We start from the raw sequence: 27,016 nt of genomic DNA, 5'->3' as shown, positions 1-27,016 counted from the left end.
CACATGGGTATTTTATATGTATACCACATCATTATGTTCGTCCAGCTATTTTTGTTTATGTTATAGGAGTAGCAGACGAGTATGCAGTCCACCTGAGGGTAAGTGGCTACTACCGCCCATGGACATTTGTAATCAACCCCAGATAGGATTAGATATTCCTACCTGAGCTCGGTCACAGATGCGCCGCTACGCCGCTTAACGCTAATATTATGATGCAGAAATAGGTGTGGCGTTGTGCCGCCGGAGTGGATCTACAAAGGGTTCTACCACCTTCTCGTATTTTGTGTCAAATTAATATTTTTCGACTTTATGAAAGAATAATCATCATTATAATAATCTGTATCAGAAATCCAAATCCAAAAGTTTAGATCTGCATTTTAATTTTATTTAAGTACCATTAGGTTCAGATAGAACGCCCTTAAATCTGTAAACAAGTGACAAATGTTTGCCCAAATTCCCTAACTCCCAAAGCCCTAACCACGACTAAATAGCAGCTCTTAAGAGACCCCGACATACATACAACAGCATACTTAGCTTAATCTAACCTTAATGCCCTTCGTCCCAAATCAGGGGAAATTTATGCGGATCGCGTAAAGTTGCGCATAAATTTTGGAGGTAAAAGGTTTATCAAAGGTTTTTCAATTCGAGCAAATTCAAAATAGCCCTCGATTAAGATTGTTAAAAACAGTAAGTGACTACCAATCGAGATAAATAAGCCATTTACTGGCATTATAAAATGTAAGTAGTATAATTTATGTTTTAAATTTTAAAAATCCGTATAATATTTGGAAGGTGGTAGAACTCTTTGTGGTTTGATTTTGCCGGCACCACCGTCACATGTTTTTCTGCGTAATACAGCGTTATGCTTTGATGTTTTTCGATTTGTCATAATGGAAGAATACTTATCCTAGGCATTCCGACCTAAACCATGGGAATAACAACGCGACCTCGAGTAAGATTCTTGTCTTATCTGGGGTTGATTACTGTCCATGGGCAGCAATTACCACTTACCATCATATCTTAGTCGAACAATAGACTAGATTCGAACACAGAACCCTTAATACTACTGTTATAGGGCAGAAATAGGTATTAAGCACCCCTGGAGCCAAATTACGAAGGGTTCTACCTTCAAATATACATATTACAAACTAAACAAGAACAAAGGCCTGTAAAATTACTTTCAAATTGGTACCCTATATTAAAGCTGGCGGCTCTAGACAAAGGGTTAATTAGACGCACTTGATTAGGTATCCCTAACGTTATTATTAAGGGCGGGAACTATGATTGGAAATGTTATAGGTAGACGGGAAAGTAAAGTTGTTTTAGGAAATTTAATTAACCTGACTTATAACTTAGTTAACGTTACGTTGATGCACTGTATGTAAAGGGACTGTTATTTGGTTCACTTTTTAGGGTCCCGTACTCAAGTGGTAAAAACAGAACTCTATTACTAGCCCTCGGTATCTCCGTCTGTCACAGGCCATTTCCTCCTGAACCGTAATAGATATTTTTTTACATAGTATGTATGTATATTATAAAAAAAGATGTGTCGAATAATTGTTCTATCTTACAAAAAAGTAATCATATCCAGATGTATGTATTTTTGCAGCATAAGCTTTAACACAAAAAATATAACGTATACAAGGTATTTTAAAAAAAAAATATGCATATTTTGTTCAAAATGACAAATTCCTGAAAAAATAATACTTACAGCAAAAATACGACCAATCTGTACAATACACGTGGGTACTTCTGGTACTAGGCGCAAATACAAATGTTTACATTATACTTTCACAAACATTTTCAAATTAATATGTCAGGTCACGTTTGTCCATAAAAGGTTTTTGTTAAAAAATGGCGAAACATACAACAAACGTTAAAATTACTACAAAGTAAAAAAAGTGTTGGCGAAGTATATTGCTTTTTTTTAAATATAGGAGTAACAGACGAGCTTGCAGTTTCACCTGATGATAAGTGGCTACTGCCGCCGATAGACATCTGTAATCAATCCTAGATAGGATTGAATATCCTACCTGAGGACACCCACAGATGTGCCGCTACTCCTGCCTTGATTAAGCTGTAACGCCTCGGAAAAGTATATCTCCCTTACCACACCCTTCAAACCAGAACACAGCAGGTCTTAGCACTGCTGTTATGAGGCAGAAATAGGTGGAAGGAAGGTGGATCTAAATGTATGTGTATTAAAAAATCTCATCTACACTAATATTATAAAGAAGAAAATTTTGTTTGTTTGGTTGTAATGAATAGACTCAAAAACTACTGGACCGATCTTAACAAAAATTTTCACCATTCGAAAGCTACATTATCTACGAGTAACATAGGCTATATTTTATATGAAATATATTTGATAAATAGATTTTGAGGCGGTACAAAGTTTGCCGGGTCAGTTAATTATCGAATATAGACACAGACATTCTTCAAAGACAGTGTTCTGTATTAAGGAAAAAACATAATTGACATAAAGACGTATTATTATATGAGTTTACTGAGGTCATAAATTCAAATTTCTCAATTCATACCTTAATTTTAAAAGGGCTCTATTTATGACTCATACTACAATTCACATAAAGAAAGTTACAACTAAGAAACCATTTGAAAATCGAACGCAAAGGGATCATAAGACGTAAACCCTTCCTTAAGGGCAGTACATAATGGAGGTCTCATTTGAACGCATCATTTCTTTTACGCGCGTCCGGGGCGTTATCGCTCGCAATAAAACTGAACGTGGCTGAAATATACCGGATAAGCCTATTACTATCTGCGAATTATACTCCGTTCTATGCTTTTAGTTTCTGGAATTGTGGAAACGTGACTTTGTTTTTTTTTAAGATAGCATTTCGCGTTTGAAGGTGATAAAAGCAGTGTTCAGCGCTATTGTGTGCTGGTTTGACAGGGGTGATAAGGGAGACATACTTATCCGAGGTGTCTATAAGTAGCACGGATCCGTGGTCGACTTCAGGTAGGAATTGAGTCAAGTTATGTTCATGTGCGACAACATACTATCAGGTGGACTACATGGTCGTTTGTCGTCAACTTATTATTGATCCACTATTTGACACCTGTCTCCTGTCAGAGTGAGAGGTTTAGGCCATAGTCAACCACGCTGGCCAAGTGCGAATTTATAGACATCTATTTTAAAAATATTATATTAACATCATACATTTAATTATTAAAAAAAAAACTTTCCAGTGAATAGAATAAACGTATTGAGGAACGTTTTCCTTTTCTGTTAAATTTATATAATACTATAATAATAGTTAAAATATTTTCTTATATACATACATAACTATGAAAAAATCATTATCATCATGGTACCTGGAAATTTAACTTTGTACCTTAGAAAGCAATACCACTCACCAACACAAATCTAAAACTAAATAAGTCACACAATCACAACAAACTTCACGGAACCAACTGTATGAATATATACCAAATTTTTTACATACCAAATTAACCCACACCAGTCCGCGAGGTGCTCGTTAAAAATGAATTCGTCGTCGCATAATTCTGAAGGCACCAGCGGCCGAATGGGACCTTAATATTTCACTACGAACGCTTTGAGCAAACACTTTATGTGCGAAGTGCGTCTAAACCACTTGGTTCACTAATCGTAGCGTAGAGAGGTTTATTAATTGTACAATGTACATGCAATATGTGAATTAAGTTGATGTGGGAGAACCCTTTGTGGTTCGACTCCAGCGGCACCACCGCCAATCTTGTTTCTGCCTAGTAAAAATGTTAAGCGCTGCTGTATTCTGATTTGAAGGGTGTGGTAAGGGAGACATACTTTTCCAAAACGTTCCAGCTTAGTCCTCAGGGGTAGCGGCATATCTATGGCCAGCCTCAGACAGGAATATCTAATCCATGGGCGGCAGTAGCACCTTTAGATGGACTGCACGCTCGTCTGCATAAAAAAAGTTTTGGTAGTTTTTTTTATAATATAGAAGTAGCAAACGAACATGCGAGCGATCAATTCGATGGTAAGTGGCCACTGCTGCTCATAAACATCTGTAATCAAACCCAGATAAGACTTGTGTCCTACTTAGGGTTGGTCACAGATGCGTTGCTACACCTGAGTACTAAGTGGGAACACCTCGAATATGTATGTCTCCCTTACTACAACCTTCAAACCAGAACACAGCAGCGCTTCACGACGTTAATAGACTGAATTAAACCATAGTAGATTCTCCAAACTTCACAATCGAAGTGATAGTCAAGTGTAAAAAGTTAATTTATATGCTCATTTGCGAAACTAGAAACAAACATGCAGACAATCTTACACAAGTGGTCAGTGCACTTACATCTGCATAAACTTGCAAATAGAACAATGAGGGGGAGGCAAGGAGTTTAATGTGCTGCATAAATAACGCGGTACCACTGAGGATTTAAATAGAATACCTGCCTCAAATTGATACATTTGCCTTTAAATCAGCGTAAAATGTAACAGAAATAGTTGTTGATTGTGGAAGTATTTGTGCCGCCGTCATACCTATTTGTGCTTAAAACAACAGTGTTAAGCGTTGCTGTGTTCTGTACCCTTACCATGAGTTTTTACGTTTCGACAAATATGACTGTTTTGGTTATTGTTTAAGTATTGACCCATACAATTTCCTAGTTCTGACACAATCCGCTAGGCGCTGATTGGAATTTGTAGGGGCAAATACGTAAACAAATACCAAAACAGTCATACTTGTCGAAACGTAAAAACTCCTGGTAAGGGTACTGATGTGAAGGGTGTGGTAAGGGAGACATACAAAACCGAGGTGTTTTAATTTATTCCCAATGGTTGCAACACATTTGCCGTTTTACATAGGACTCTTATATTATCTGGGGTTGATTACAGATGTCCATGGACGGCAGTAGCCACTCACCATCAGGTGGCCTGATTCATGTGCTATTCGAATATAAGAAAAAATCTATATAAAAATATTCAGTTGCTACTTCTATATTATCACAAAATACTTACGCTAATGCTATTACAAGAAGATTTCTAACACCTTCATATAATACGGTAGCCTTTTCCAAAATATCGTTCATAGTTTACCTTTCTCGGTAGGACACACCAGTAATTCTCTTTTGAAACATAAGCAAAACCGCCGTCACTTCGCCGACCGAATGGCGTACATTTTAATATTTTACAGCTCCGACCATTTGTAAGGTAAGTGGCTTACTTGTCAACGCGGAAGATTATAAAATTTGAATTAATGGGCTGTACGCGTGTGTTTTTGTTTTTGAAAAGCACTGCTTTGAACAGCTGGAAACGCCTGTGAAGCGTTTTTAGTGCTCTTGGGCAAACATTTATGACTATTAGTCTGATTTAGCACATGATAATTTCTAACTTAATTATCTATTTAAATCGAGACTATTTAATCTTATTTAAAACGAGAACACAGCTTAGAAGTTTTCGTTTTTCTTTTAAAATAAAATTTGACAATTAATTCTTAGCAGAAATTGTCAACTTCGATCTGTAGGAGGCAAAATTTGGATAGATTGAATATTAATAATGGGCCTTAGTAAACCTTCCATACGAGTCATCATCAGCAACCCCTTACTGTCCCATTGCTGGGCACGGGTCTCGTCTCATAATGAGAAGATTAGGCCATAGTCCACCGCGCTGGCCAAGTGCGTATTGGTAGACTTCACATACTTTTGAGATTTTTTTTTTATAAATCTCTCAGGTATGCAGGTTTCCTCACGATATTTTCCTTCACCGTTTAGCAAGTGATAATTAATTTCTAATACGCACATAACTTTGAAAAATCAGAGGTGCGTGCCTGAGATTTGAACCTCGGACCCCTCGATCGAGAGGCCGAGTTTCTTAGCCACTAGGCTATCACGGTACTTACGAGTAAAATTAGTATATTTAACCCTTTACTATAATGACCATTTCTATCATCATAATAATATTAATATTGACCAGTCTCAGAGTCAGAGTCTCTAACTCATCCCATAATGTTATTGCAGCACTATACGAGCTACAAATGTAAATAATGTAAACAAAGCTATATTTCAGCTCTACCAACCAATAAAACACACTAAACACTGATAGAGCAGAGCCATTAATCAATGTAGAATCAGCAACGCGCCCACAAGTCTAGTTAGAAATAAAGCTAGAGTTGCCTAACTTATGGCCAGTATAGAGCTAGTAAATAGTAATGAGTCTTAGGAAATACAATAGGTATTAGGAGATACTCTATCATTAATTGTAATTAATTAGGTTATATACCTTATTATAAGAGTAACAAAAAAGTTTGCAGCCCATCTGGTGGTAAGTGGCAACTGAAGCCTTTTTATTTTTGTTATTAACGAGGAGAAAACCTTCAAAAGGTACCTGATGCCGTGGGACCGATACGAGGTTATGTGGGATTCTTACCACACTAAAACCCCCCCGGTAGCCGTCAGGCAACTGATGTCTATGAACATCTATAATCAACTCCAGATAGGATTATAATCCTGTGTTTTTTATAATATTAAAATAATGAACCAACCTGCCGTCCACCTGCGCCGCGAATTGACATCTGTAATCAATCCTAGATAACATTAGATTCGAGGTCAATTACAGATGTGCCGCTACCCCTGAGGACTAAGCTGAAATGACTCGACAAAGTATATCTCCCTTACCGCACCCTTCAAACCACAACACAACAGCGTTTAACACTGCTGTTGTTAACCAGAAATAGGTATAGCGGTGGTGCCGCCTTAGTCGAACCACTGAGAGTTCTACCACCCTTCAAAGCCACCCAAAACCTGTACCTTAAGAAATACATTCTTCACCCTAAAAGTTACCAAATGAAAATGAATGCTCTGCGAAACCAAAAACTACATTTGTAGAGATTCATAAATCAATGTAGAGTCAGCACGAAGTTGTCGGGTTTGCAAGTCCGCTAGAGCCACTCTACCTACTTGTGTAAGGGAAATATATTGCTCTTACATTCTTATTGCGACATATTTATAGATGAAGTATGGACGGGCGAATTCAGGCGTTTAGTTAAACTGACCTATTTCTGCCTAACAACAGTCAGTTGAAGGTGGTAGAACCCTTTGTGGTTCGACTCCGGCGGCACCACCGCCACACCTATTTCTGCCTAATAACAACAGTGTTAAACACTGCTGTGTTCCGTTTTGAAGGGTGTGGTAAGGGAGACATACTTTTCCGAGGCATTCCAGCTTAGTCCTCAAGGGTGGCATCTGTGGCCGACCTCAGATATTAATATCTGATCCCATCTGGGGTTGATTAGAGATGTTCATGGGCGGCAATAGCCACTTACCATCAGGTGGACTGCTTGCTCCTTTGTTACTTCTTCTTCTTCTTCAACCATTATTCATCCAATGCTGGGTATAGATCTTCTCATGGTGTTTCCATGTGGCTCGATCGCGTGCCCTTTGCTACTGCTACATTATAAAACAGTATAAAACTCCGTTTAATTATTTTGAAGCAGCGATAGCCTGATGGTGTGTTAGTCAATCTGTCATTCCAAGGCTCTGGGTTCTGAACCCTGGGCCCTGAAAAACCGTGCTGAACCCTGAGGGTTTTTCGAAGCTATGTGTGTGGTCAACATTATTTCTACACTCGAAACTCCCTAGGGTTTTACTTGTTCTCGGGCACCATTGGCGCACAATGACAAAGACGAATACAGCCGAAGACAGCCATTCCCTGAAAAAAAGACGCTTTCTACACTCACAACCCCACACTAGGATTCCCTGTGTCGTGGGTGCCATGGACACGCCCATATACAAATACACAAACACCCAGACCCAGAAACAGAATTCGAAATTCATCATTTAGATGTCTGTCTGGTCGGGGATGTAAGTGTAGAAGGCGTTTACAGTTTAATTGTGTAGTTACTTCACTATAGTTCATTTAAATATTAATAATATTGTTATCATCGTTAAAACGAAGCTTGAATATTAACGATATCGCATTTTTATGTTAGTACTTTAAAATAATAAGTCACTCATTTGATTACTACAGTTCAAACATAGATGCAGTGGGGATGTCAAGTGGGGATGATATCATGGCGACGCTCGAGTTAACAGAGAGCGGCATTCTGGTCGGCGACTTCAGCAAGAACAGTTTAATAACGGGAATAGTTATAATACCTCTAATCACTAGTGTGTACCTACTTACGTGTAATTGTAATATCGTTACTCTGTACCGTATATGTGACAATATTTATACATGACTACCTTCAAGAAGGCTTCGATCACAATATTAACTTTATAACTGTAAATATTATGTCTTAAAGTCGGAGGCCTAACTAAAGTGGAGTTCAAAAACATTTCGTACAGCCAAAGTCAATTAGAAGGTGTAATTAATCAAATTGCAACTTCAAAAACTTAGCTCTCGTTAAGGTTCTTATTACTTTTGTTTGCTAATGTAATGTTCAATTTCAATTGTTAAACTTGAAAATAAAGCGAAATTTTGTGCAAATATTAAAAGATTTCAGTTGATTTTACGATTAAATATTTAATGTAAATCAGATTTTTTACATAATATAGGAGTAGCAGACGTGCATATGCATTCCACTTGATGGTAAGTCTGGTCTGTAACCAACCCCAAATAGGGTTAGACATTCCTACCTGAGGTCGGCCACAGATGCGCCACTACCCCTGAGGACTAAGCTGGAACTCCTCGGAAAAGTGTGTCTCCCTTACTACCCTTACGCAGAAACAGGTGGCGAATATTTCATAAATTTGGTTGCTCTTGTGCCTTCAAGTATTTTATGTAAATCAGAATATATTTGGATTAAACTTTTAATTATTATAATGGTGTGAAACAGCATGAAATGTGGTATTTCGAGTTATCAGGAACACTGCTAAATACATTTGCGAATTTGTAATTTAATACATAATAAATGGGGTCACCTGTGGGTTTAGGCTTATACAATAATGTTAAATGTATTTCAGTAAATAAATAGCGGCGTTGCTGAATAATCACATAAAATATACACAAAGATATAATAATGTAAGCAAATAATGTAAAAAAAAGATAATATATATCTAAACTTATTCCATTTTTTGCATTTGTTTAAAAAGCCTTATTAAAACTAGATACCTGTTGTAAAAACAACAAATCCAAGTACGTAAAATCATTTGAACTATAGGACGTGTCAAAGTATAAGACATACTGGTACATTATATATACGCTCGAAAAACATCTACCAAACATTCTCCACAGAGGGGTAAAAAACATTGATCAGCACCTCAAAAACCTATTTTTTAAATAATAAACCTTGTTTGCGACTACAAAACTTATAGAATTTGTCAATAACAATAGTGACCTTATCTGTCTGACTCGAAGAAAGCTGTGAATTCGATCCCCGATTAAGCAAATCTATGTTTATATTTGTCTTTTGGCAGATATTCACATAGTTTTGTATGATCATGGCATCTACGAAACAGCTATCCAAATAAAACTATAAGTTTAGAAAGCGGTAGGATCAGACGATTACACAACAGCTATCCGATCTAAAACCAACCATTTGTTAAAAAGTTGATCTACGGTTCACCGTAAAAACCAAGAGCTTTAATCAAAGTCTCATACAAAGTGTAATTAATCATTGTACAGTCAGCCTGAAAAATGCCTTAAACAGCTGGAGCTAACCTGAAGTTAATAGCACCGCGACTTTGTTCGCTAATTAGATCTTTTATTTTTAGATTTTCTTTCAACGAGTTTTGCTTTGAATGCTTTTTCTTTTAAACGGAATAGTTAACTGCAATGCCACATGTTTACTTTGGTTTAACGAAGTCAATTATATAATTACTTTAGTTTGTAAAAGCTTTTATTTATCTCTCTTTGTGGGTATGTATGTGAGGGTCAATTCTTGCAACTTAATTTTAAAATTAAACCCCAAAGATGGAGGTAAAATTTAACTTACACGTTTTGTTTGTATCACAATTCAAAATCATCTTAGTGACGTCTTTCCAAATCCAATATGACAGATACCCCAATAAGGCGGACCGATTATTTTACCCACATGATATGAGTAACTAATAAAAAGGGTTTCTTCAAAAACCAAAAAAACTTTATTAAAAGAATGTTCTTTCACACTTTATTTAATATAAATTTATTGTTTAATACCTATGTGTCGTAAACATAATAGTTGGGATATAAATTGATGGTGATATGGTATTGACTTTGACATGGTAAATCTCTTCCTGATTTGTCTCCATAAGCACCACCGCCGTATCTATTTTGCCTTTTATTAGTATTTTTAAGTGCTGCTGTGTTTTGGTTTGAAGATTGTGGTTTGATGCGGGACACTCTTGTCTTATATACGCGTCCTATCAAATATGTAAAATCTTCACTGTTAACAATGCATATTCTGTGACCGATCTCAGGTAGTATTCTAATTCAATCTAGAATTGATTATATATGTTCATGAGAAGCAGTTGCCACGTTCTGTCAGATTAAGTAATAAGAAGATTGAAGCCGTAATTGTGACATTTCCATGTGGATGACAAACGTTATTCGTTTAAATGAATGAGCACGTATAGACGCCATGTTGTCCGCGTTTCCCGCCATTAGAGCGTGTAGACGACGCATGTCACTGACAGTTAGTTATCGTCGATTTATTTTGTTTTGCGTTCGAGGTATTTGATCAATTTTATTTTTTTTTATTTTTTAATGGTTGTAAACAATTTAGTACCTACGAGTATACACACTATTATATGCAATACATATTGTAATCAAATTACAATCAATTTGATGTCTTATAAACGTTTTTAATATTTTTTTATTAGTTACTGTTTTGACGTGACAACGTCTTAAATTAGGTTGCGGCTGGGAGTCACTTATGAAAAAGTGTAACGCCCGGTAACGTTACGATGAGTCACCTAACGAGAGAGAGGCCCGCCGAATGCCTTGCGTCTCTCTCCCACTCAACTATGATCGGTCTGCCGCGCGCGCAGCACTAGAGAATTAGGCGCATTGAATCGGCGCATGCTTGTGTCTCTGTCTTTGTCTTTCTCGAACGTTCTTGGCGTTGGAAAAACAAGAAAGCGTCACAATACAAGTTCACACGTGTGGTTAAAGTATCGTCAGCTGTGTCTGTAGTGAAAATATGGAGTGCTTAGATTCGTCATTTATCATTTACAACAACTACAACAATAAAGGTAAATAATTGTACACTGATATTTCATTATCGTAAACTATGATTGATTGATTAATTGTTAGATTGACACAAAAGTTGAGAAATTCATTTCATATTTCTCCTATCATCGTCCTATCCTCAACAAAATCACTCAAATAGGAATTAGTTAAGTTTAAGTTTACATGTACAATGTTTTAGTAAACAAAATATATTTCTATAGTTAAAATTTGTGCAATTCTTATTTTCATTCAATTCCTTGTTCCTATTGTGCAATTTAATTATATTCATATCAATAAATATTCTACCGAGAAAAAGACGTTGTCACGTAAAATCTTCGCCCGTAAAACCGACTTAGAGGCAACCATTTTTTTTTTCTTTATTTTTTTGTTGTAATTAACAATATTGGCATACTTACGTTAATGTTAGTTCTATAAAAATACACTTACATTCTTTGTCAAGTTTGATATATCTGAATAAACATGCCTATTCATAGAAGAGACACAAAATATTTTACTTACACGTGCCTATTTTTTCTGCAAACAACAAAAGATAACATCAAACTGCCGTAAAGTAAATAATACAATTTGTCAGATTCCTGCGCAAACAAACGCGTAACTACTTCAAAAACAATACCTATATCAGGCCGCCATATTGCCACCGTTTCGCGCCATTTATCTTCCCGCGTGTGAGTGACGTCACGCGAATTTATTTCGCCCGCCATCCTGGAACCGAACATTCGTACGCGAATTGCGTATTGAGGTAGATATATTGTGTTTTGAACGTGAATATGTCCAATAAGAGTTACGTATGCAGAGATATTTTTGGATTTTGGAATCAATTGAACGTAATAATCTCTTTAGAACATCATTATATTGTCTGTGTCGCTGAATTATTTCATTTATTATTTTCAATAAGAGAAAAAATAAATGTGGCTGAAAAACAAGAAGCCAAGGCATATTAAAAAGAATTTAAAAAAAAACAGGAAGTAGATTTTTTTCTATTATTCCGCTAGAAAGCATAGATTAGTAAAGATACTTCGCCGCCTTGAAATTGAATGAAGCCAAAAAAGGCTTATTATAGTAAGTTCTTTTTTTTGAATTCTTGACAAATAAAAATTTTTTTAGAGAAAATTTACGAATAAATAACTAATACTGCATAATTTTCATAATAAATAAATAATTTATAATAATAATTTCAAATATTTTAGAGACATTTTAGCACGGAGACGTGGCAAAACTTTTTTACGCAACTATTTCAATTCTCAAAACTGGGTACATTTTCTTGTTAGGAGTGAGTAATCTTTACTAATCTATGCTAGAAAGTGATAAGTTTCACACATTTGATCTAAAAATTAGACTAGAATTTAAACCCCAGATATCATCTGTGAGAGACTGATTTTTCATCATTTAGCTGGCAAAAATATTGTCACAAAGACGTCAACAGTTTAAACATCAAATATAAATATGAACGGAATTCGCATAATTAATTCACATTCATGCTAATAACCAATTAAGTGATCATATTTTGATGTTGTAAACCCTAATACATTATCTATTCACACAGCGTGAAATAAGTTTCAATTTGAACTGTCAATATTTTTGATTAATTTTGTAATATAGCCTCTTACACACTAGGCGATCTCGCCGCGCGGTTCCTATCGCGCTAGAAACTAATTTACTAGGTATCCAACAAAAGAACGATTGAATAAAAATTACAAAAAAATATTTTGTCGTAAGTCAACATGTAACTAATAACATTTTAAAAATCATTATTTTAAAGTTGACGTAGGATACATTATAGAGTAGGATGGCGTTCTTAGCTCTCTACCAATATTGGACTGATACCCGCCCGTAAAACATAGCAGACTGAACTAAACCTTAGACTACCTACCATACAAGGCATTTTTAAATGTTATAATGTGTTCATAACGTCTCTACCATAGATAAGTACAGATATCTCACCGCCTTATAATTGAAGGAAGCCATTAATTGACTTAAACGTTCTGTCAGCCATTTAATGGCTGTCATGGTGTAATTTATACGGAACAATGCCAACATGCGCAGTTAAGACACGATATCGGAGAAAAAGTGCGAAAAAATATCGTTTCATTCGTAAATGATCTAAAAACTACATTTTTTATTATTTTTCAAACACGAAAATAGATGACAGTGACAATTGTCAAAAGGTTAAATTTTCTTGTTAGGAGCGAGTAATCTTTACTCGCTCTCTATGGTCTCTTCTTACAAAGAGAATAATCTTGTACAAACAACATGATAAAATAATTATGATAGGACCTTTTCCCATGAGCTACAATTTACCGAAAAAATATTCTTGCACGTAGATACTACAAAACGCCCGATTTTACTATTAGCCACGAATTTATTTTAAACAGCTAGTGTACAGGTGGCCTTACCGATACGGAGATGCTCAACAGGTTGTAATATTATTAAACAAGTAGTTTTAATCAAATTGAGTAGTAGAAGCACCTAATTAATTTTATAATAATTATTAAGTAATAATATATTAAGTAGTAACATAAGAACCCAAACCCAGTTGTTTATAGACTTCGGATGTCTTTAAGAAAATTATTACAACATTGGCCATGAAATTTCTGTGTTTAGTAGTAGACCACTAAGATCTACAGGACTTTGAACCTTTAAAGATACCCAGTGACATGCTAGCGATAAGGTGTGGTGTCGGTATTTTACCGCACTAAATCTCCCGATGCCTGTCCTCAGCGCTGCTTAGAGGGCTCCGGGATTTCCAAGCTTGCCGCACGTAATTGCAGAACCCCCTTTTAGTAGCCATTTACGACAGGCAGAGGATACTGTAGCAGTATTTTGCTCCATGTAGGTACTACTCGTACAGGGCGATGTTACTTTGACATCCCTTTAACCACGAAACTTAAATAACTTTTAAGCATCTCAAAAGGTTATGAGTTTTTTCGCTGCTGACCTTTTTTTTATAACATAGGAGTAGCAGACGAGCTGCTACTGCCGCCCATGGACATCTGTAATCATCCTTAGATAGGGTTAGATATTCCTACCTGAGGTCGGCCACAGGTGCGCCGCTACCCCTGATGACTAAACTGGAACGCTAAAAAGTATGTCTCCCTTACCACACCCTTCGAACCAGAATACGCGCTTTTATGAGGAAATAGGTGTGGCGGTGATGCCGCCGTAGTCGAACCACAAAGGGTTCTACCACCTTCAAAGCTACATAAATATCCTGAAAAAATGCTACAAGCGCTCAAATAAAAGGGCTTATTCATAAACAAAGGCTTCGGCATTAACGTATAGTCCTAGGCGTATTTATTTTAATAGCACGCATTATCGATTGGGGTGAGTCGTGGGCGCCCGGTAGGGTTGGGTTGTCTAATAATAGCCCCCTCATCCCATCCCTTATCAGACGAGTCAGAATTATGGAGATAATGATTTGAATAAAGAATTATATTTTTGTTTTGTCATACGCAATAAATATACCTTATTTTACGAGGGGAAACCTTCAAAGGGTACCCGACGACGTCAGAGCGAAGCTGGGTTGCGTGTGACTTTTACCACACTTTAACCCCCCCGGTGCCGCGGTGGCCGTCCTCAAAGCTTGTTGGAGTACTTTGGGATCTCCGACGGAACACAACGGAACACTCTGCCCTAGGGGAGCCCTTTCGCTTTTCCCACACCATCCGGTGCTTAAGACAGAATGCGGCCACACATACCGCCATCCTTGTCGAGGTCGGTTACTGGAAGGTTTTAGCTCCCATTTTTTCCGCCCGCATCCCTGGACCGCAAGGACAACACAGTAAATATACCTACATTTAACATAAGACACGACAAGTTTCGCGACACTGTTTATAAATATCTACCTCCGGTATCTACCCCCTTTCTGGTTACAGTTCAAAGGCGCCGCCACGCCTACTTCTGCCTAATATTCCCAGTGTGCAGCGCTGCTGTGTTCAGTTTGAAGGGTGTATTAGTATTGAAAGTGGTAGAACCCTTTGTGGTTCGACTCCGGCGGCACCACCGCCACACCTATTTCTATCTAATGACAGTATGATAGGCGATGATGTCCATGGGCGGCAGTACCCACTTACCATCAGGGTGGATAGCATGATCGTCTGCTACTTCTATACCACGAAAAAATTGTGAAATATTGTGGGTTTTTAAATACCCTTACCACACATTCTATTGAGTTACGAAAATCTTAAAGCCCATAATAGACAACATCCAAATCAGATAAATATATCGTATATCTTATTCTCGTGTATAATATAAATATTTATCTTAAAATAAAAAAATAATAAGGTGAAAGCTAAGATATTACCTTACAGAATTTTATCGCGACGATATCGGAAATTTGCGCAAATCAGTTAAATGTGTTTTTTCCTTTTTCATAAACGCTGACAAATGAAACCATTCTTCACATGACAGTAAGAAGCTAATATTTAAGATTGTTTTACGTTAGAGAGATAAATATACTATAGAAATAGGATTTGTGTATTCTTTTTAAATTCTATAACGATTAATATATTTGAGAATATTGCTTTTTAACCGACTTCGAAAAAGGAGGAGGTTACTCAATTCGACCGTATATATTTTGTTTTTTTTTTTTTTTTTTTTATGTTTGTTCGGCGATTTTTTCGCGATGCCGCGACCGATCGATATGATTCATACACCATTATATGCGGCTAGTTTCACAGGGGGTCCCATTTCGAGGAAATTTGAAAATTTCCGCCAGTTTTCCCGGAAAATTGGAAAAACCCGATTTCATATAAACTTGAATAAGTCGAGTATTTCTTAACCAATTTTAATTTTCTTTTTTTCATATGAAAGAGAGTTTCGTCGCGGTACTTTCCTACCTTAACATTAGTATGCTCTGATGATTAGAATTTAAGTTATGGGGTGGAACTCATCATCACTACCCCTGCTTTTTACATATTTTATGACAACTTACCTTCTGCCCACTCAATTTTCATGAAACTTAAAATGAACATTGAGTATCTAGGTTAACATGATATGATGGAAAATTTGACCTTCAACTCTTCAACCCTGGTAATGCAGAAGTGCCTCCTGCCTCAACCATACAAGTTAGGCATTTGGAACTTATGGATATTTAATAAAATCGATAAGTTGAGATATATGATGGAAAATTTGACCTTCTACTCTTCAACTCTGATAATGCAGAGGTGCCTCCTGCCTCAATCATACAAGTTAGCCATTTGATGCTTATGAATATTCAATAAGGTTGATAGGTGGAGATATATGATGGAAAATTTGACCTTCTACTCTTCAACTCTGATAATGCAGAAGTGCCTCCTGCCTCAATCATACAAGTTAGGCATTTGGAGCTTACGAATATATGATGAGGTCTTTGAGTAGAGACATATAATGGAAGATATGACCTTCAATTCTTCAATCCTGATGATGCAGACGTGCCTCCCATGTAAAGTATATAGAATATACATTTGTTGTAATGAAGTTGCTAGACAGAGACATATGATGAAAAATTTGACCTTCAACTCCTTTTTCTTTTCTTAACTATTGAATTAATGTAATTTGGACCAGTTCACTCGCAGAGTTTTACCACCTAGTTTGATTTATTTACTTATCTGTTCCTACCTAACCTAGCCAATAATTAGTATCTCATAAAGCCTCGCCCATAGTGTTTCGTATTGAATTGGTTAGGTTAGGTTGGAACATATAAGACAATATAAAACTAAGCGAGAAGGGCGCGGCAGCGCCCTGCGAGCGGGTGGGTCCAATCCGTATGAATTCAGACCTTACCTTTATTCATGATCACCTTTATACAATTTTACATAATATTAATACAAACGTTAGCATGTCATCACTAAAAAGGGTGAAAAAAAAATTTTAACAAAAAAATAAAACCGACTTCTATGTCACTACAAAGTAAAAAATAATTGAAATAAATGTTGGTTTAGTACTCATTTCTGAAGTCGGCGCTCATATTGGACACGCTGTTTACGCTGTTATCAAACTAAATATATTGAGCGCCGACTTCAGAAATGTGTACTAAACCAACATTTATTTCAATTATTTTTTACTTTGTAGTGACATAGAAGTCGGTTTTATTTTTTTGTTAAAATTTTTTTATAAACAGTAACTGGTTATTGGCACTCTGAAATGAAAAACAAAATTAAATAAAACGTACTAGGTCATAACGAATTTAGGTCATATAAGGTTTAAAAGATCACAAATCAATTTAGAATTCATCGGAAATATCCAAATCTGTATAGAAAAGAATGTTTTACATAGCAAATATTAAATAAATTAAAATAAAATAGCCTTTATTACTTAGAATATACATACAGGGTGAATTTTTCAACTAGGCCTTCAGGGCCAAATCCGAAACTATAAGGATTAGCGAAAAATGCTGAAAGGAGCTACGAGGCCGATTTTGATAAAAACTAAAACTGCATCATTAGTTTTTCAAATTATCTTTTTCTTTAGCTGGGAATAGAACGAGTTCATTTTGAAAAAAAAAACATCCTCTATATTATTACACTGATAGTGTCGCTTATAAGGATGAAATTGTGACCCGGCAAACGTTGTGTTGCCATATAAACAAATTTTTTTGGGTGAACAACCCTTATCACTTAGTGGTATAAAAAATAGATAGTAGCTGATTTTCAGACCTACTGGGTATACATATAAAATTTGGAGAAAATCGGTACAGCCGTTTCGGAGGAGTACGGTATTATAACATTGTGACACGAGAATTTTATATATAAGATACACTAATATAACAAAAGGTTTTACATTTTTTTAATTTACAAATAAACAAAAAAAAAATAAAAAATAATTAACAAATAACCTCTTATCATAAAAATCATAATATAGATGTCTACATGGCCGGGGATCGACCGGACGGGGATGACCACAGCTCAAACGGCTTTACAGATTTTAATATAATTTAAGGTGTCATTAGATTCGTCTGAATTGTAGAAGTAACATATATCATAATTTAAGCAGTAGATCTTTTGTTTTTTATAATTAATTTCTAGTTTTGTCTCCTATCTAAGCAAGATTCGTTTTCGATAAGCAAGATAAAGCACAATAGAGGCACTTGGCCATCTGAAATGCCTTTTGTTCCAAATAGCTTTTCATTTAGAAGAATGCCTTATCTGCACACGTCCGAAGCACTTTACTCTGAATACAGCAATTAGAAAATGCTATTTGAATAAGATTTTTTGTGAGATAATATATGTTTTATTTTCGTAAACTGGAAAATATCATGATAATGCTATTATAGATAGATAGCATACAGCGTATCTGGTGGTAAGTGGTAAATGCCGTAGACATCTGTAATCAACCCCAGACAAGTTTAGATTCCTACCTGAGACCGACCACAGATACGCCGCTACCCCTGAGGACTAAGCTGGTATACCTCGAAAAAGTATGTCTCCCTTACCACACCCTTCAACCCACAACACAGAAGCATCGTGTTGAGGGCTACTGAAAAACAAAGAAGCGTTTAACATAAGTTAATATCTATAAATAATTAGATATACCTCCAGTTTATCTTTCACTAATAGACATTAATGAAGACAATGAGAAAATACTTAAATATAAATAAACAAACTCGTAGAAATGGACAGACGTAATTGTAACTCCATTGCGCAGTGAATATTTTAATACCTGTTCCCCGACCTCTCCAGATAATGGCCTGTATTAATCTTAAGCAACAGCTGAGTGCTACAAAAGACGAAAATAACGTAGCATCCTGTGTAAAATTTGAAAAATTATCACGGAAAACTGTCTATTAAGGTTGATGGCAAAAATCATTTACGCGGAACAATGCCGACATGTGCAGTTAAGTGTGCAAAAACACGAAATCGAAGAAAAAGTGCGGAGAAATATTGTTTCATTCGTAAATGATCTAAAAACTACATTTTTAAATATTTTTCAAACACGAAAATATATGACAGTGATAATTTCAATTGTCAAAACTGGTTACATTTTCTTGTTAGGAGTGACTAATCTTTACTAATCTATGGCAAAAATGAACGCTTTCTATATTCACAGTCCCACACTCAGGTTTCCCTGTATTGTGGATGTCGTGTAAAACACACAGCTGCATGGGCGGCAGTAGCCATGTACCATCAGGTGGACTGTATGCTTGTCTCCTACTCTAATATTACATAAGAAAGTCCACATTAGGTATTTTTACCTGACAACGGAGGGTAATGTTTTTCGAGCATTGTTTGACACACTGTGTAGTCAAAATGGCTTGACGGATTTTAACATATGAGGTGTCGTTGGATTCGTTTAAATTGTGACAGTAATGTTTTTAGTTTCATATTTTTAAAACATTAGCGGCCTTATTAATAAATCTAGATATTTTTATTAATGACATTGTTATAACGAAGTTAAAACTTTCTTACTCTAGGTTTAACTAGTCCAAGTATAACTATGGATTAAGCTTGGAATAAGCGTTTTTTTATTAATTAGGCTGTAGTAGGTGTTTTATATTTATAATAATTACACTTGTATAATTTTTTTAACTACTAAGCTGGAACTCCTCGGAAAAGTATGTTTCCCTTACCACACCCTTCAAACCAGAAGCCAGCAGCGCTTAACACTGTTGTTATAAGGCAGAAATAGGTGTGGCGGTGGTGCCGCCGAAGTCGAACTATAAGGGATTCTACCACCTTCAAAAAGTAGTTATTTTTATACTTACTTTCGTTATAGTAAAAAAAGGATACTCCTGAAAATATTTTGGTAGTTTATATCAAAAGTCATACCTAGATAGCCACCCTAGATTACAGGGCAGAGGACAGTAATAACAATGGGCACTCGAGATCGCAGTAACCCCAGAGCCCTTAAGCCCTCGTTTGGACCCTCAAGTAGGGACAAAAATTCCCCTCTTATATATGGACCAAAATTTTCGGCGCCAAATTGCGTTTAGGTTATTATCTTCAAGTGTTTTATTTGGGTCGAGTTTGGATGATATAATGACATCAACTGGCGCTTACGGTTTATCCTTTTTTTTACGGAACCCTAACAGATATTCGGTGTGAAAAGTTGATATTGTTAATAATAGATAAATATTTCATTTGAACGCTAAACTACCATGGCAATAGGTTCATTAGTTTCCATGATAACAAAACTTATAATACTCTCTTTAATGTTTGCACGATCAGAGTACCCTTAGCACGAGTTTTTACAAAAATGACTGTTTTGGTATTTGTTTACGTATTTGCCCATACATTTACAATCAGCGCCCCTAGCGGACTGTTTCAGAACTGTTTGGAAACGTATGGGAAATACGTAAACAAATACAAGAACAGTCATTTTGTAAAAACGTAAAAACTCATACAAAGGGTACAGTTCATAAGAATAAAAGAAGAGTGCCGCCACCTTGAAGTTACATTATAGATTTCATGGATTGCCACTGCCAGTGATTGTTATTAGAAATTAACTCGAACGAACAGACTGACAGAGTGACAGACAAAAAATAATAACTTTTTGTTTAATATAAATACTTACCCTGTTTAAAATACTTCAAAATGAGTAAAAATATGTTATTTTGACATTACAAACTAACACTAATTTTATTTGTTGGAATCATAGATTAGTAAAGATTACTCATTCCTAACTAGAAAATGTACCCAGTTTTGAGAATTGAAATAGTTGCGTAAAAAAGTTTTGCCACGTCTCCGTGCTAAAATATACCTAAAATATTTGAAATAATTATTTATTTATTATGTAAATTCATGTAAATTACGCAGTATTAGTTATTTATTCGTAAATTTTCTCTAAAAATGTTTTTATTTGTCAAGAATTCAAAAAAGAACTTACGATAATAAGCCATTTGTGGCTTCATTCAATTTCAAGGCGGCGAAGTATCTTTACTAATCTATGGTTGGAATATAAAAGTCAGGTGTAAAATAAAATCCTTATGCGAAAGTCATCCCCTATAAGCGAATGTCACTCAAAAAGATTAATAGATCGCTTCCCTTAAGATAAGGGGAATTCTCATTCCGAACTTCGCATAATTCATTTTATCTTATCTTTTATCTAAAAGGCTTAGGATCATAAATTACGTAAATTGTAGATTATGCTGCCGTTTTAAGCTCATTTGTGCTTATTTAAACAGAAAAGAAATTAAAGTATTTGATTATTTCTTTGTTTAATAAATCTTGGAGGTGGCTGCGATAATAATGATAAAACTTTTACAAACGTACATTGTATATTTATTTATAAATTTATACATATATACATGTACGGTATACAAGGCATTGGCAAGAACTGAAACAAAACTAAAACCAACTTATCTGGGTTTTGAGGTGCTAACAGTCTTGTAGGAAAATTAAAGATTCTGTCCCTGTAGTTCCGGGCTACGGCATCCCCTGCCTGTCGTAAAAGGCGACTAAAAGGGGACTTCCGGTGTTGCGGACGGCAAAAGTGGGAGCTCGAACCTCCCGGCCAGCAACCCCGGGATGGACGGCGGTATGTGTGGTCGCATACCGTCGTGAACACCAGATGGTGTGGTGAGTTTCAAGCTCACCTGGGCGGAGCCCGACGGGGCAATGCGCTAAGTGAACTCCGGTTTCGTTCCGTTGGGGATCCCGGAGTCCTCACCGAGTACGCAGCGCCGAGGACGGCCACCGGGGGGATTTTAGTGCGGTAAGAATCCCACATAACCCCGTGCCGCTCCCACGGCATAGGGTACCTTTTGAAGGTTTCCCCCTCGTTAAAAAAAAGGGAAATAACGATTTAGTATGTTTAGACCAGTTTATTTTATTTTTATTTGCATTTAATATTTCCAAGTGAAACCCGTCGTCATAACAGTGACAAACTCTGTGAAATTTTAAAGAGTCTATCTATTACGGTACAAGAGATAGAGACCTGTGGCAGAAGGACAGAAAGCGAAGACTTTGTAATAAACTGTTAACCCTAAAATAAAGTCATGTTACTACATAACCTTTAACGCAGTAACAACAGTAGTACACAGATACTTGTACAAGGATTAGTGAAAGCCGACCTGATCTTACGAGATCCGGGTCGGACAGATGTCGCGTGGACATGCGGGCCCGACATACCCGGGTGTACCCGGAAACCGGAACTCGGCTAAGGTCACGAGAACAGAAACTTGTAAATAGTTTGTTGATGTTTGTGAAATGGGTTTGTATGTAATAGTGATGTGGAGTGTAACAGATCGTATGTAGTTATTGCTACCGATGGAAAAACAATAAATTTTGAAATTTTGAAAGGTGGTAGAACCCTTTGCGGTTCGACTCCGGCGGCACCACCGCCACACCTATTTCGACCTAATAACAGCAGTGTTAGGCGCTACTGTGTTCCGGTTTGAAGGGTGTGGTAAGGGAGACAGACTTTTCGGAGGCGTTCCAGCTTAGTCCTCAGGGGTAGCGGCGCATCTGTGGCCGATCTCAGGTAGGAATATCTAATCCTATCTGGGGTTGATTACAAATGTCCATGGGCGGCAGTAGCCACTTACCATCAGGTGGACTGCATGCTCGTCTGCTACTCCTATAATATAAAAAAAAAAAAAAAGTTTAGTCTTTTTGTTTTTTAAAACCAATGCTGAATATTATGTTAAATTTTTACTAGACTACGGATGATATTTCGAGCGTATTTATTTTATATTTTCCAATTTCAATGGATTATACGAGTAACATACGAGGTGTCGTTAGATTAATCTAAATTGTGAAAGTGCTATATTTTAAAGTAATTATTTCTCTGTTTTCATAATAATTTTCTATTCAATAAACATTTTATTCGCAAATGAATTCTATTCAGATATAATCTCCTCGCCTGGCGCAATATACTTTTACCAAAAATAATGTATTTTTACCGCGACCCTTTTTTCGTTGCGTCGTTCGACGCGCGTCGTGGGTGCCATGGACACACACAAAGACAAATACACCAACACCCAGACCCAGAAACAGAAATCTAAATTCATCATTTAGATATCTGTCTGGCCGGGGATCGAACCCGGGACCCTTTGCGCGTCAGACCGGTATGGTGACCGCTCCGCCACGCAGGTCTTCAATATATTACATATGTCCATAGACGTCAGTAGCCATTTACCAACACGTTAACTGCATGAATTCACCTGCTCTTGTAATATAAAATAAACCAGCCAAAGTCTAAACTTCTTCCTTTTTTCCAGGAGCTAGCAGCAGCGACGCCAACACAGCGCAACTGGCGCGGCATCCTGATCGCGTTGCTGGTGATCGCCGCGGTGCTGGGCCTGATCGTGTTCAGCATAGCGCTGCTGACTCCAGCCGGGGACGGCGGCAGGGTGAAGGGCCGGAGACCCACCCTGACTGACGTGCTCACTGAACACTACAAGCCGTTTAACGGGACATGGCTGAGTGGTGAGTGCATTATATATTGCTTTTAATAATGACACCTTAGATTAGTAAAGATTACTCCTAAGAAGAAAATGTACCCAGTTTTGAGAATTGAAATAGTTACGTGAAAAAGTTTTGCTTAGTCTTCGTGCTAAAATGTCCCTAAAATATTTGAAATAATTATTTATTTATTATGTAAATTACGCAGTATTAGTTATTTATTCGTAAATTTTCTCTAAAAATGTTTTTATTTGTCAAGAATTCAAAAAAAGAATTTACAAATAAGCCGTTTGTGGCTTCATTCAATTTCAAGGCAGCCAAGTATCTTTACTAATCTATGAATGACACTATTTTATTTTCACACGAGAGCGACACGTAACACATACAAGATGTATAACACAAGCGTAGTATGTATAACAGAGGGCACAGCGTCTAACAGTTCATATCGTTGACGATTGCTCAATGTAGTCACCAGACGGCGGCAACCGGTGTCGATGGCGACCTGTGGTCGTTGTAACAACGATAATCAAGATATATCGAAATATCTTCATAACTGAATTGTTCTGTAATATGACTGATAATTGGACACGTTCGGTCAAACACAGATACATTCTACCTAAAAAACTAAGTTGGAACGCCTAGTATGCGTGTTTCTTTTTTACCACGTCCTGCAAACCAGTACCAGTATTTGCCCATACAAATCCAGTCAGCGCCCCTAACGGATTGTGTCAGAACCAGGAAATCGTATTGGCCCGTACGTAAACAAATACCAAAACAGTCATATTTGTCGAAACGTAAAAACTCCTGGTAAGGGTACAGAGCCCAGCAGCGCTTAACACTATTATTAGTAGTTCTACCATCTTCATAACCTCAAACTAAAATAGCACTACTTTTATACAGCAGATATAGTACACATCTACCTATCACTTTGTCACTTGACTACCAGCATTCAGTGAAGATATTATCTTTATATCTTCATTAACGAATGGCCGTAGTCAAAGGCACTTGGCTCGCGAAGGGCTGCACCATAAATATTCCGGACTAAAAGCCGTTTTGTGTCATGCAAATGAATTGCTTGCCAGACTTCCCTTTACAGGGCGTTCAACTGCAGTAAAATAATGCTGGATGAACCGAAAATAGTTATTAAATTGTAGTATTTATAGGCATTTTGGATGAAATACTCAGAGGCAAATAGCAAAGAGCGGAAAGAGGCTAGTGGTTTCATATTAGCTCTATTAATTCTAGGGTATGAAGTAAGGGTAAAGTAAACGGTGAAGAAAAATATCGTTAGGAACTCTACAGTCTACACCCCTGAGCTCTAAAAAAAGTGGTCAAGGAACTGTGTAAAGTTTACGAATCCGCACTTGACTATCGTTCTGTACTATTACCTTACCCTCTCTCTTTTAGAAAAGGCCCGTACACAACATAAACACAAAGATAGTAGAACTTTTCCTATCTAAATGTTTATATTGGGTACTTCCTATGAGTCACCACTGCCATACCTATCTTATAACAACAATGTTAAGCTCTGCTGTGTTCTGGTCTGAAGGGATTGATAGGTAAGGGAGAAACACTTATATACGAGGTTTTTAATCCATCTGTAACTGACCTCCAGTGGTATTCTAATCATATCTGGGGTTGATTAGGGATATCCTATAATCTATTTCAACGACGATTATAATTTGTCTTACCTATATATCCTAGTTTCGAACCTGGGTCTTCAAAATAGACAGTCGAAATTTATACAAGAAATAACATATTTTTATGCCATCGGTACAAAAAAATCTGAACTAATTTTACGTTATGATAAAATATAAAAAAGGTTTCATACACATAAAATAGGTAAATGTTCATCACAGTTATAAAAGAAACTATTTTTGTGAAAAAACGTGTTTCGTTTTTCATGAAAAAATGTTCAAACTTTTAGTTGTATAAAAGCTAAATTATTTCTAGTATAACGCGTTCTAACTTTTCTACTGACATCGTATAAGCGAAACGCAATGACTATTTTCTCAGTGAATTATTTATTTGTAAAATCAAAATATTTTCAAAATAAAGTGTTTTTAGCACGCAAACTTTTTTTTTAAACTTCGATTCTAATTTATTTAGAATTATCAAAGAACAGTAACACAGTATACCAATATATATATTTTAATACAAAATTGTGACATCGACACCATTGATCACAAAATAGTATCTACTGACTGAGAAAAATACATTCAACATTTAAAAAAACTTAAAAAGGTATTAAAAACAATCATCAAAGCATTAAATACATATAAATTGGAAATCACTTCAACGTTTTAGAAAAAGACTAATAAATGAATTTATTAAAATAATTCCAGTATCTATCTATTACTGTTGGACTGATAGACCCCTGTAACAGACGGACAGACAGACAGCGGACACTTAGTCATAGGGTTCCGTTTTTACCTGTTTGATACGGAACTCTAAAAATAACAAATATTTTTATTATTTACAATATTTAGATAACTCGTTGCTCGTATCTCGCTGGTAATGCAACATTTGAATTCCCTTAAAAGAGTAGTAAAATAAAAAGAATTTTAATTTCAACTTTTAATTACTCTATCTTTGTGCGAAATAAAAACAAGACAAAGTAGGAAATGGAAATGTTCACTATACAAAGTTTGTAGGACTATTACCTTTTACTTTTTTGAAATTGGGACTAATTTGGGAAACAGAATTACATCGTGACCTTAAAAAATATTGTATTTTACCCCTATGAAATTGCATAGAGGTAATATGAAATATGTAACCTGGCTGCTTAAAAATAATTAACTGGAAAGCTAATGTAGCTTATGTCTTTATCACAATTTATATGTATCCAATGACACCTTATGTGTTAAAATCTATCATTCCGAGGGCTGTAGTACGTACAAAAAATTGAGACATACATAATTACGCTCGAAAAACTGCCGGAGTCGGATATTAAGGGGAATCTTAGTTCAATGCAGTTAGTAACAGGAAGCCAACGGTAAGCTCAAGGATGGGCCAGTTTTTAAATGAAGTTTTACATGAACCTGTAGTCCATCTGATGGTAATAGTCACTGCAGCCTAGACATCTTACTAAGATGCATTGCTATCCCTGAGGACAGATAGCATACACACAACAAGGCAACAAACACTTAAACCTTTAAACAAATAAAATATCTAATTTTATACACAAATTTCTTGAAGAGTACTAAGAAAGCATTTTAGAAAACGCGTCCCCTAAGGGGTCCAAATTAGCGATGAAAGCGTATTGTAAAACTAAACTTAACTCCAGATTTCACGCGTGTACGCTTCTGTGTGAACAAATATTTTCACTTTGAACCCACATACAGGGAAACTCACCCCTTTCCACCCGAATTCCTCCATTACACCCCTTCACTCACGTGTTACCCTCCCGTTCTAAGCGATATGCGATAAAAGATGCACATAATTTAGTAAAAAAACTGTTCGAAATACAAATACTTTGTTCTGTAACATAATGAAGCTAAAGTTACGACGCTAAATTGTGTATGAAAGGTTTTTCAAAATATTTAACAAAAAATACAACCAACTT

At 36.2% G+C, this 27,016-nt stretch overlaps 1 protein-coding gene across 1 annotated transcript in view; it reads left to right on the top strand.

Moving 5' to 3' along the window:
* LOC140756594 (inactive dipeptidyl peptidase 10) overlaps positions 1-27,016 on the top strand; it is a 183,472-nt gene that overhangs the window by 58,854 nt on the left and 97,602 nt on the right. Inside the window, exon 2 of the mRNA XM_073092123.1 lies at positions 23,268-23,475. Coding sequence (XP_072948224.1) covers positions 23,268-23,475 — 208 coding nt within the window. The remainder of the gene's footprint in view (positions 1-23,267; positions 23,476-27,016) is intronic.

Source organism: Epargyreus clarus, unplaced genomic scaffold (genome assembly GCF_041222505.1).
Source record: "Epargyreus clarus isolate Ecla_fem2 unplaced genomic scaffold, WU_Ecla_fem_2.2 ptg000035l, whole genome shotgun sequence".
Taxonomy (NCBI): Eukaryota; Metazoa; Arthropoda; class Insecta; order Lepidoptera; family Hesperiidae; genus Epargyreus; species Epargyreus clarus.
This window is presented reverse-complemented; position numbering and strand designations above follow the sequence as displayed.